Here is a 13,782-nt window from a genome sequence, read left to right as displayed (position 1 = left end):
TTGCGTGTCCAATCAGGATTCGTAACACCGGTCGCGCTTCTCTGATAATCTAGGACTCTAGGCCTACCGGGCCCATTTGCTGGCACGAAAATTTGCCCAGGGCTGTCGATTTTTAAGAGTGTCGTCGGTGATTTTGACCTCAGATTCGTAATCAGCAACCTCGAAAACTCTCGAGTACCAATTTTCGAGTCAATCGTAGATAAGGAAAAATGTATGCTTGAAAGGGTTAAGATAATTATTCATTTTAGGAAAAACACTTCTGATGATCTTGACTTTGACATATATTGTTATAATCTTGAATGATCTTTAGAAAGTTTTAGCCGTCGCTCATTGTGTGTTAAAAAATTATTAAGAAGAAATTTATAAAATTTAATTTAGTAATTGGTTAGTATAATTTATGTAATTAAAATATTCACTTTAGAGGACCTCCGATGACTTTGATCTTGATATATGTTGTCAAAATCATAACCCTAAGTGACCTTTAGAAGATTTTAGCCATCTTTTGTTTGTTAAAAAGTTATTAACAAAAAATTTGAAAAATTTTTGACACAAACGCCACACACACTACACACACGCGCACGCGCACGCGCACGCACACGCACACGCACACACACATCATGTGGAACAATATAATATAGATAGATTTGTTTTGTCCCGTACGTAAAGATAGGTGTGGCATGGATTTTGCTTCACGCGAAAAGTCGAAAACCTATGTGGATCAGTATCTATAACTATAGACCTCGTTACACCCAGTAAACACTGTTTCTGTATAACATGGATTTACTTTTCACGCGAAATAAGAACTACTCCACACCCACCTCTGCTTGTGAGATGAAGCGAGGTCTATAATTGTATAGTTCCATAGAATTAAATCTTATTAATAATCTTGTTAAATAATATTGAATAAAATATTTAGTAAAACTTTATTATTAATAACTTCTTAACGAATAATGAATGATGGCTAAAACCTTTTGAAGGTCACGCCTTGGGTCGTTACCTTGACAACATATGTCAAGGTCATCGAAATTGTTTCTCCTAAAGTGAATTATTACCAAATTTATTGCTTTAATGCTTCTTCTTCACACACGTTGCTCTTTTTCCCTTTCCTTCAAATGGTTAATATTCTATGTAAAGTTATATTCGATCTATTAAGGAAAATGAATTAAAAAAGAAGAGTCAAAGGCATAAAAGAGAAACAAGCGAGAATAAAAGTAGGTAGATTGAGATAAGAAAGTGGTAGGCAAAAAAGAGTGATTTTTTTAGTCGACGAATAATTAATTGACAGTGATTGTAAAGCACTTAACGGATAGATACATTAGTAGATTTCTCGCGATTTTCTCCAAGTGAATAGTTTGTATGTGAATCGAGTGTGAAATGTTGAAGTGACTGCACGTTTTGTAAAAAAAAGAATTAACCAATTATTTAATCTGTTAGTCAGTGATGTGATAATGTGTCTGCATTAAAAATAACGAAAATTTATTAAAACAAACATTTATTTGAAGCTGTACGTGTTCATCGGAAAATTCATTCGTCTTTCTCAAAAAGCAACAGAAGTCATTGAATTTTTACAAAGTAATTCTCTCTCTGTCTCTGTCTCTGTGTGTCTGTGTGTCTGTGTGTTTGTGTGTCTGTGTGTGCGTGTGTGTGTGCGTGTGTGTGTGTGTGTGTGTGCGCGCGCGCGCGCGCGCGCTTGTGAGAATGTAATCGCATGTGTATGTGCGCATGTAGTCAACTGATCGTTGCGAGGATCCCGTGTACCGTCTGTATCGGACAGTAAGTTGCGTCGCGCCTGTCTATCTTCCCTACGCGTCATTCGCTCACTATTTCTCGTTATAATTTGAAAACTAAACTTTGGACAAAATTTTGTTAAAGAAAAAATTGTCTCAAAATTGAGTCAAGAATGTGACATTTTGGACAAACGTGTATTTTAAATCACCCTGTATATATATGTACATATTAATAATTTTATATATATATATATATATATAATATATGTGGATTATTTTTTCATATAGTCTCTTACCAGTAGGTTCGATTTTCTGCCACGTGTAAGTCTCTAGATCAAAAATATGAACGTCATTGAAATATTTATAATCATGTCGCAGATTGTCGTGGAATCCACCGAACACTATCAGCTGTTTCTTCACGTGCACCATTCTGTGTCCACTTCTGGATGATGGACCATTTGGAGTCCTAGAATCATATATGGAATATATGATAAAAATTTATAATATGTAAATGTGGGACAATATGATAACTCACTTGTGCATAGATTAATAAGAAAATCAAAGACATAACTTTAATGTATTTGATCTTTATATTTCGATTGTAAATTTCGAAATTTGTAACTCTTAACTTGGAACTCGTTGTCACACTCTTAATTTAACGATGGCATAATTCTTTTAATGACTCTATTCACGACTCTTGTCATTGATTCATTCCGTGACTCGACATTCCTCAATTCTTTATCGACAACTCTCTCCGACGCTTACGGTCTCTCAGTTCCTTTGATCGAGACTCCAGAATGCGTGGTTTTCTTAATTAGCCATTAAAGAAGCTCAGATAAACTAAACATAAACCAATTCCGGCTTTCTCGATTAGTTCCAAGAAATTCTCGATACATATCATACGATAAAGTTACGCGTCGACGTCGCATCGCTAGAAAATGCGTACATCTTATTCATATCCCACATAAATGTATATTTCGTATATATTTGCGCGCGCATGTATACAGAGTGTTCGGTACTCAATGGTAAAGCGCTCGTGGGCAGTGTGGACTAAACTAAGTAGAAAAGTCCACTACCATTCTGCAATCTTTGCAATAGTTATCAAGATATTAATTTGTAAAGATCGCCGAATATGAACGCGCGGCGAGATACAGCCGCCCACCGCAAACCGCAGTTGCCTAGCGCATAGCGTATGGTGAGGATAATTGTTTTAACCATATTAATATTTAATACTAATCACGCGGTGCGAGGTGGGGATAATTGATTGCCGATAGATTTATAAGATAGACTGCGCGTACCAAATCCGTATTAAATCGCTTGATACGGTTGGTGCAAACGTTCGCGAATTATTTTAGTACGGTTTGGTCTGATACTCCTGAATCGCTAGACCAAAATAGTACGCGTATCAAGAGATGACACACTGTAAATACTTAGTTCGTTTTCAATCAAATTAAATACGTCACTGCTGTATTAGGTTGAAGTTGCTTTAAGATTAAAATTAGACTTAAAAGGTTTGAGAAATAAAAAACCTATCATAACCTACTCGTATTTCGAAATAAATCGGTGTAAACAGTGTCGTATCAAGTACTTAGTCCGCACCAATGATCTGATACTCGTATCAATTAATTTAAAGGTGTAAACTAGGCCTTTGAAGTTGAGGGAGCCAACATCAAGAGAGAGAGAGAGAGAGAGAGGCAATAGAAGTAGTCTTGTTTCCTTATTCAATTGTGCAATTGGTGGGGAGGAGGAAGAAGGAAGAGCAGCCAGGCTGCTACTAATGACCTTGTTAAAACAATTACATGAACAATTAATTGAACAAGGAAAATACGACTACTGCTATTGCTGTCTCTCTCTCTCTCTCTCTCGATGTTGGTCTCACGACTTCAATGGGAGCGCGCAGTCTATCTTATAACTTATAAGTCTGTATGATTGCCTAGCGCGCGGCAATCAATTACCTTCACCACGTGCTGCGCGCTAGGCGCAGTCCGCAGTGGGCGGTCGTATTTCGCCGCGCATTCACATTCGGCGATCTTTATAAATTAATATCTCGATAACTATTGCGAAGATCGCAAAATGGTACAACTTTTCGATTCAGTTTAGCCCACTCTACCTGCCCACAAGCGCTTTACCATTGAATATCGGATAACCTGTATATTGCATATTACGTATGTGTATACACATATTCGAGCTCAACAGTCGGCTCTGATCGGTTCGCTGACTGCACGGGATTCGCGCGTATCGCTTCGTCTTATACACGTGTTCGCTCGCCAGTAAACAACAAGATTGTATCCTTGCGATGTACCGTCTTTCTCGTGCCGGATTTATCTTGCACGCGCATAATGCGTGTGCTTCGTATGTTTATAGACTTATAACGCATAAATCCTAGTGTGTTTATCTAATTCAAGTACATAATGCAAGAGACTTTGATCTCTTGCACGAGGGTCGATGGAGAGGATGGCTTGGAACACATGAAATGCATAACAAAACATAAACACAGCATAAGATGGCTAGACCAATGAGAATCTTATGTAAATCACAGTATGGTGACTTTATGCTGGCTGTTCATTAGTTTAGCCGCCATATGCTATGCTTATGCTTTGATATGCATTTCATGTGCTCCGGCCCTATGAGTCAGGACCACTGAACTATAATACAACTGGAATAGGCGCAATCCACGATGTTCTTTGTAATGTACACGTTTTGTATTTAAAATTAAAACAGATAGATATTTGAAGAATTGGTGAAAGTGAGATAGAAAATTTTAAGTGTAGAAATGAAGATAGCTTGGGAATATACCGAGAAAGAAGGTTCCGAAATTATCGCTATCTTTTTTCTACGTATTTTCTGCGCATGTTCAGTCCTCTTGGCCATCCCAATCAAAAACTTATTGAGTTAAAACACAAATCTGGAGCGATTGTAAAATAAAACAATTTTTAATAATGGTAAAAATGTGTTGCATCTATGGATGTTCTCATCCATAAATGCAAAAAGATCCGAAAAAGATCCGAATACGGTTCGAAGGTTAAGCTATCGGCTATGAGATAAACGAACCTTTTAATATGACTATCGCACTCGACTATCTCTCTCGAAATGCTTACGCTTATTTCAGTTGTATTATAGTTCAATGGTCAGGACCTCGATCCTCCTCTCCCGCGGAGACTATCCTACCCTTTAGAGTTTTTCAACAGCTTTGAATCACGACTAAAAACGACCTGCAAAAAACAACAAGAATGCTTTTCAGAACAATTCGTCTTTTCTTTCAGAAGAGGCCAAAGCTATGTTGGAAGTTGACTCGGGGATTACATCGAAAGTAAGTACTCTGCGGTAAGTACTTGCAAACCCGTAACATGCTACGATAAAGTAAATATCATCAACTCGTAGAAAAAAACGAAAATATAGTCTTCGTTCAAAACTTATGAACAAGCTAGAAATCTTGTACCTAAAAAAAGTGACGAAAAGAAGAAAAGAAAGATGATGCATGCCTCAGGCAACACTTTGAATTCAAACGTATGCGCCTTTATGTTTGATCACCGAAGTAGTATATAGATTGCATATCAATAAATTTAATTCAATTTGTTTTGTATAAACAAATACTTATTACTTTATTCTTATATTTTATACTTACGTAATCTTTTCCCATTTCTTGTCAGTAAATCGAAATACCCATAAGTCCCGATAGTGATAGAATTGTGACTCGCTCGGACTGGTAAATTCGCCGCCAAATACCCACAATTCACCACCGTGATGTGTCGTGGCTACAGCCTGATGGCCACATCGCGGTGGTGGTGCTCCTGGTGCTTTTATCAGTATCCATTCTTGCTTATTTATATTATAAATAAACATATCGCCATATACGATTGTCTAAAGAAAACAATAAAATAATTTTGAATAATTTTTAGATTTTCATTTGTTTATAAATAACAATTTCTTTAAATTATATCTCGTGGTATTTGTGTATATACAGGGTGTCCCAAAAAAGTCGTATGTTCTTTCTGGTAGATTCTGGGGAGCATTCTAAAACGAAAACTCTTATACGAAAATGTCGATGCTATAATACTTTTTAAATTATAAACAATTAAAGTTCTCCAATTGTGGCGCCAGAAATTCGCGCGCTCAGGCATGGTACATCGCGCGCGTGATTGCGGGATGCCCTTGTCCATTGATTCACATTTAAATATTGACGTAATTAATGCGCTTATTGCAAAAATATCTAATTGCCAAAATTGAGTTTCTTATTTTAAAGCATTCATGATTTTATAAGTTAATAACGGTTTAAGTTTGAGAACTGAATTTTGACAATTAGGTTACTTTTGCGATAAGCGTCTCAATTTTTTATACAATGACAAAAAGATCGCTTTTAAGCTTTGTCTTATTTATTTGTGATTGTTTTTAATATTTTTTAAATATTTTTTTAATATTTTTAAGTTTTTTTAACAGTTTTTAATATTTTTAATAAATAAGACAAAGCTTAAAAGCGATTTCTTTGTCATTGTATAAAAAATTGAGACGCTTACAGCAAAAATAACCTAACTGCCAAAATTTGGTTTTCAAACTTAAAGCATTATTAACTTATAAAATCATTAATGTTTTCAAATAAGAAACTCAATTTCACTAATTAGATATTTTTGCGATAAGCGCATCAATTATGTCAATATTTAAATGTGAATCAATGGACAAGGACACTCCTTAATCGCGCGCGCAATGTACCATGTCTGAGCGCGCGAATTTCAGATGCCGTAATAGGATAACTTTAATCGTTAATTTGAAAAGTATTATAACCTCGACTTTTTATAAGATTTTTATAAGATTTCGTCTTAGAATGCTCCCCAGAATCTGTTAGTGAAAGGTAGAGACATTATAATAAGGGACTGGCCAATGTTCTAATTGGATAGAAAATGGCAAACATCTCACGTGACTCACATCTTAAGTGCCATCAAGTGTCATACAATTGTTCACCGGCACGTATATGAAACAATAAGTATATTATATTAACGTTTTAGTATTGTTAAATTTTCTGTCATGTTAAATAGTATTAATAAATTCTGCATAATTGAACGTTGTTAAAGGAGAAACAATTATCTGTAAGATATGATAGTAAACCATGGCTATGCATGCATCAGTCATCAAATAATATTTTATTGTTAATATCTTAAATATATATAATATTTTTACTCTACTACCTTAATATTTTATTCTACTTATACTTATTGGCCATTATTATTTTATTTTGATATAAGCGTATATCTATATTTATGTTGATATTTTATGTTCTTTATTACTAATTTGTGTATATGTTTATATCATTTATTATTTATAGTAAAGTACCCATTTATTACCTTTTTTAAATAAAAAGTAACGTTAAAATGCTTATTTGCTTTCATTTCCCGCATTTCTATTTCCCCTTCTTTCGCACTTTTAGTCATCATAGATTGGCTGCGCCATTCCGTATCCAGCCAATCAAAAATTGGCTCAACTTTGGCCAGTCTCTTATTATAGTGTCTAGTGAAAGGACATACGACTTTTTTGGGACACCCTGTAAATAGTAAGTGTGTATTCTCATAATCCAATTATTAGATTCCGTGTGAGGTTGCTGATCCCCCATCGAGCGCCTTCCCAGATGGCGGATTGGGAAATGCCCGCCAGCTTACCGGAGGATATCGGAGAAATAAAATATTCGGGTGGACCAAAATCAGCAATATCTTTAGATAATGGAGAAAATGTCTACGGATAATACTACTCCAAGTGGCAAACCAGGACATACCCAGGAAAATCCACCTCTGCGGAGGCTGGCCCCAAGGATTCCGGGGGGGGGGGGGCAACTATTGGGGAAGATTCTTCAATAAGAAATTTTGAGAATACAAAAGTCAAAGACATCAAAAATCCCTTTCAAAGAAAGCACAAAATTGAAGGAACTCCAATAAGAGAAAAAAGTAACTCTGTAAATATCGGCAGGATCGGACAACAAAGGAAAATAGAGATCATGATGCTCCAAAAATCAGATAATAATAATAACACAAATGAACAGTCATGTTTAGTACAAACTAAAGAAGCAGCCAAGATAAAAAAATTTGAAATCCCGCTAAATGCAGCACAAATTAAAATTAAAGAATTAAAATAAATAATAGCTTCGTTACAAATTAACAATACTGCAGTTAAACATATACGAAACTGATGAGAAGGAACTGGCAAGGGATTCGAACTGAATGGATTCGAGCGAGATAGGAGAAGCAAGAGGAAAAAAAGGTAATAATTACACCTCCATAGAATACTCAAACAGAACATAAACAGAACACTTCTCAGAGAAATATAAATTCAAACTTTAAGCTTCAAAAACCACCTTCCATTATTGTCAATGGTATTAAGGAATACTCGACTTTTTACAATGTATTTTCCCCTTTAGTAGGAAACAATGTCACAATTAAACTCATTAATAAAGAAATATTTAAAATCAACCTAACTAATAGCAAAGATTATAGAGATGTCACCAAAATGCTAACAGAAAAAAATACTCATGGCACACATACGAGAACTAGCAAACTCTACTGCTAAGGGTCATGGTAAAGAATTTACACAGCACTGCGATCCAGAAATAGTCTACTATCTTAATAGTTTACTATCTTATCGAACTATAAGCAATAAGTGCAGCTGATAAACTTAAATGGAAATCAAAAGAACCATTGGATATTTTATATAGTTTATTTTAACATTTGATGCTTTTACGAATATCGACAAGGTGTATGGAATTAATAAAATCCTGGGATCAAAAGTGACCATCGAACCAATTAAAAGACCAAATTCCACAGTGTAAGCGGTGTCAAACATATGGATACACTCCAAAATATTGCAGAAAAGATGCCAGATGCATTAAGCGTGCAGGACATCATTTGACAGTAGAGTGTAAAAAAGCTGATAATATCAAATCTAAGTGTATACATTGCGGCAAAGATTACCCAGCCAACTATCGAAGTTGCTTGGTAGCTAAAGAATTCCAAAAATTAAGAGAAAAGAAACAAAAACTCCAGCAGAAAATAGCACTAGCTTCACATTATTGAGTTATTATAGCAAATCAGGGAAACCAATCAGCAGAAATTCCGAGAAAAACTACATCTTGGTGGGCAATAGATAACTATTAGGGTCAGTGCTGTTTGGTTGGCTATTATTAGTGTTACAGCATTGGCTTGAATTTCCTGAGAGATAGATTAGAGCCCTAACCCTTCTTTATATAAGGCAGGAGAGTTAGAGCCCTAACCTTTCTTTATATTAGGCAGGAGGGTTAGAGCCCTAACCCTCCTGCCTCATATAAAGAAGCAGTTGAAAGCAAGTAAACACAAAATGATACTGACTCTAGCCTAAAAGAAAAAGAAAATTATATTCTAATACAAATTCTGGCTGAAATAAAAAGTTTGAAAGACTCCAATAGAAAAATGGAAAACCGGCTGGTAAAACTGGAAAATAAAAGACGTCAAACATCTAATAAAAGTGGCTAACAATCTTAGAATTATGGAATTAAATGCTAATGAATTACTTCGTCACCAGCAAGAACTCCTAAATACTGAAAAAATTGAATTGTTTGTTTAATTTCGAAAACACACTTTACTAAACAGTCCTATATTATAATAAATTCAAAGATTATGAGGTATATCACACACTCCATCCAGATAACAAAGCTCGGGAACGAAAGTGCTATTATAATTTAAAAAAGTATTAAACACAAAGAAGCTAAATATATCTCTCAGGAAATTCAAGCCAATGCTGTAACACTAACAATAGCCAACCGAACAGCACTGATCCTAATAGCTATCTATTGCCCACCAAGATGTGCTATAAAAGCTGAACAGTATATAGAACTAATAAGCAACTATGGAAACAGGTTCATAATGGGTGATGATTTCATGCGAAATATTCATATTAGGGATCTAGACTTATAACGACTAAGGGACAAGAACTGTACAAAGCAGCTCAAATATGCGGATGTGAAGTTGTAACCACAAGCAAACTGACATACTAGCCAACAGATCCTGGAAAGGTGCCTGATCTCATCGACTTCTTCATAATTAAAAATATCTTCAAAAACTATCTGCAAATCGAAGAAATCTAGACCTAAGCTCTGATCACTCGCCAATTTATTTGACGATCAGTGACAAAGTGATTAAAAAAGGAAACAATCCTGTTCTAACTAACAAATTTACCGATTGGACTCATTTTAAACACTTGCTTAAAAATAGCATCGATCTGAATGTCCCATTAAAGATAATTAATTAGTTGGATACTGAAGTAGAAAAATTTACTCGTGATATACAAACTTCTGCATGGAATAGTACTCCTATAATACGAAGGAAAGTAGTAGGTATGAACTATTCTAAAGAAATAAGAGAATTGCTTGCTGTAAAAAGAAAACTGCGACGAAGGTGACACCAAACAAGAGCACCAAAAGATAAGGCAGCGTTCATTAAAATCACACAGCAATTAAGGAACAAAATTAAGGAAATAAAAAATGAGTCTATCAACAAGTTTTTGATGGAACTGACTGAAGACAAAACTACGAATTTCTCGCTATGGAAAACAACCAAATACCTAAAAAGATATTTTAAATTCTATATTATCTAATTCGTCAAAATAATTTATACGTTGTTTAAATTTCCTTCTTCAATGTTGTTCTTGATCATTTTTATCATCGGAGGATAAAAGCACAAAATTAAATAAATTTGCCATGTCTGAAAAATGTTAAGAACTGTAAGGAGATACAGTCCACGACTCTCTTGGATGGCAAAACAATGTATATATTTGGTACACTTAAGAGGATGAATGATTACAAATGCTGCTTTGAACGGACGATCGTCGCTTCGTTGTTCCTCGTTCCGCAGACTATTTCCTTCTGGGCGTTTCGCATGCCCTCGCGCGCCATGGCGTAGATAACTCAAGAATAAAACTAATAGCAAAGCGCTAAAGACGCTTATCGATGCTTATGTATTATTAAACTGTGTTTTTTAAAAGGAACCAATCGCAAGAGAAAATAAAAATATGAGAAACGTAAAACTCCTACAGAACTACTTTTTTCGTATCGAGAAGCTAGTTACATTCTTAATCGGATCGTTAAAAGTCTTTAAACAGACAAAATTGACCGTTTAAATTGAACTCAGTTTACATAAATTTAAACTTGAAGACATCGTTGGTTGAAACCAATATTTTGCTAAACTTTGGTTAACCAAATGTCACTAGGGATTTTAACTCTTTAAACCGTGTTGGTAGAAACGGGCATGACTGGGAGAACTAATGGATTAGCCCGGATTAATACTCCCTAATACCAAATAAATCTAAACTGATCGTTAGTTCTCAATTAGTTCAGTAACATATATATGAGAAAAAAAATTAGATTATATATTAGATAAAAAAATTCAATATATATATTTGTTTTTTGTAATATGATATTTACCTGTCGACCATCGTGAAATTCACCACCAAGCATGATAAGTTCATCCTTAAAAGGATGTGCCGTCAAAGTGAAATTGACTCGTCTAAGTGGCGCATCCACTATCACTTCCTTAATACATTGTCTGCGAGCCTCTTCTTTTTCAATTTCAGCAACAACTTTTTCTATGTCATCCTAAAAACAAATAAAATGCAATAGTAATAAAAAGACTTTTAAATATAATTGATAAAGTACGTATACGTAGCTGTGTCATAAATTCTTCTGTTATTAAGAAAAATGAATTTATTTTATAACTAATTGTAAAATAAAAAGCAGCATATGGAATATATACTCATTTTATTAAACTGACAATTACAATATAAAACTAATCGAACTTGATTAGATGGCATGAGAGTAAGCGGTTGTGTGCAGAAGGATTAATGTACATTTTTAGGCATGTATAAAGTGTAAAATAAAGTTAGGAAACCTGTAAGAAGCGAATTAAGGATCTTTGTAAAGTTAGCACCTCATTTAAAAAAAAAAATTTTTTTCAATACAGTTTTGAATGCACCCCGAAGAGTTCTAGAATTCATGCATAAAATAAAAAATAGTTTCGACGAATTAAGTAAAAAATTCAATGATAAAAGTTTGGGGTGTCAATTTTACAAAAAACAAAACAAAAAATCAAGACATCTCCTCAACCGTAAATCCTACACCTTTAAGTACTAAGAACTTTCGTTAGAACTTTTGGAGTGCTACCCAAGACTGTCAACAAAACTACGTACCGGAAATCTTAAAAATTTTTTCGCTCTCGGATGTTAGAAATTTTGCGATCTGCGATACGAAAAATCGCGGTATCTCTACAATCGTTATCTAGAGTTTTGAGTAATAAAACTTTTGGTTAAAACTCTTTGGTGCTACGTAGAATTGTTGATAAAACTGCCGGAACTTTAAAAAATTTTTTCACTCTCGGGTGTTAGAAATTTTACGATCTGTGATACGAAAAATTGCAATATCTTTTCTTAACCATTAATTTTAGAGCTTTAAGTGATAAGAATTTGTTAGAACTCTTTGGGTGCTATCCAAAACTATCAACAGAATTGCTGGAGCTTTTAAAAATTTTTTAGGGTGAAAAAATGTTTAAAAGTTCCGGCAGTAATTCTGTCGACAGTTCTGAATAGCATCCGAAGAGTTCTAACGATAGTTTTTATCACTCAAAGCTGTAAAGTGAATATTAAAAAAGATATTGCGGTTTTTCGTATCACGGATTGCAAAATTTCTAACATCCGAGAGCAAAAAAATTTTTAAGAGCTCCGGCAGTTTTGTCGACAGTTCTGGGTAGCACCCAAAGAGTTCTAATCACTCAAAGCTTTAAAGTAAAGATTAAAAAAGATATCGTGATTTTTCGTTTATGGATCGAGAAAAGATTCTAACACCTAAAGGATAAAAAATTTTTGAATGTTCCAGCCATTCTGTCGACAGTTGTGGATAGCACCACAATAGTTCTAACAAAAGTTCTTAATACTCAAAACTCTAGGATTAACGGTTGAGAAAATATCTTAATTTTTCGTTTTGTTTTTTGTGAAGTTGGCACTCCAAACTTTTATCATTGAATTTTTTTACTTAATTTGCCAGAACTATTTTTAATTTTATGCAGGAACTCTTCGGGGTGCATTCAGAACTATATCGAAAAATTCATTTTTTTTTAAATAAGGCTGTTTTCACAGAGATAAATTAAGAAAAAAAATGCAGAAGCATTGGAGAAAAAAAAGATGTAGCATAAACAGGAAAGGTAGCTTATAGCAGTGAAGAGAACAGTAAGGCAAGGTAGGTTACGGCGTCGAAGGTATGCGGGAAGCACGAGCACAAGCGGGATCGATAAAGTAGGTAAGATGAAACAGGAAGGCAGACAAAAATTGGTTCTAGAATAAAGAGACAATGGTAAAAGAAATATATTTAAGTTAGAGGAAATAAAGGGTATGACAAGGAATTAGAAGGTGGGAAAAAGAAGACAGAAGAGCAGATTAGAAAAAAATAGAAGAAAGTGAAAGATTTTTTTGAGATATAAAAATCAAGGAAAGAGTGTGAAAAGAAAAAATTAGAGTGATAGGAGAGAAATTGTATTTGAATTAGAAGGAAAAAAATAGAAAGTATGGGAGAGATGAAAATCATGAGTTGAGACAGCAGAAGGAAGGGATTCTAGTGGAAATGAGAACTGAAGTGCAGTGAATAGTGTAATGATAGAAGTAAATTTACTAAAGGAAAAAGTAGTTTATACATCGGGATCAAGAAGCAGCGAAGACAGATTAAGTAACAGAGAAGTAGGCAAGATAAAAAATAAAAAGCAATAAAGGGAAGAAAAGAGAGAAAATGTAATGTAGGAATTAAGGAACACTATCAAAAAAATAAAGAAAAAAATATAGGAGGGAATCAAATATAGACACAGGATTTCATTAAAGAAAAACTAGAGATAATTAATAGTAGGCTGAGTAGACTGGTTATAATAACTACAATTAAAACTGAGAAAAAACGAGGAAAGTAATGAGAAATAAATATAAAATAAAAATAACATTTTTATTAAAAATGATTTAAGTTGCAAAGAAAGAAAAATTCAGGAAAATATAAATAAATGGAAAAAAAAGAAAA

General features: G+C 34.2%; 1 protein-coding gene across 2 annotated transcripts in view; it reads right to left on the bottom strand.

Annotated features, from left to right (window-relative positions):
* Positions 1-13,782, bottom strand: part of LOC105461819 (kelch domain-containing protein 4) — a 27,781-nt gene that overhangs the window by 7,073 nt on the left and 6,926 nt on the right. For both annotated transcript variants that reach the window (XM_011708322.1, XM_011708321.1), the window contains exons 2-4: positions 11,161-11,331; positions 5,353-5,588; positions 2,024-2,193 (exon numbers count right to left, since the gene is read on the bottom strand). In XM_011708322.1, the coding sequence (XP_011706624.1) occupies positions 2,024-2,193; positions 5,353-5,588; positions 11,161-11,193 (439 nt within the window). In that variant the 5' untranslated portion in view covers positions 11,194-11,331. The remainder of the gene's footprint in view (positions 1-2,023; positions 2,194-5,352; positions 5,589-11,160; positions 11,332-13,782) is intronic.

Source organism: Wasmannia auropunctata, unplaced genomic scaffold, assembly GCF_000956235.1.
Source record: "Wasmannia auropunctata unplaced genomic scaffold, wasmannia.A_1.0 LD276928.1, whole genome shotgun sequence".
In the NCBI taxonomy this organism is placed as follows: Eukaryota; Metazoa; Arthropoda; class Insecta; order Hymenoptera; family Formicidae; genus Wasmannia; species Wasmannia auropunctata.
The sequence above is the reverse complement of the archived record's forward strand: the minus strand, read 5'-3'. Positions and strand labels throughout refer to the sequence as shown.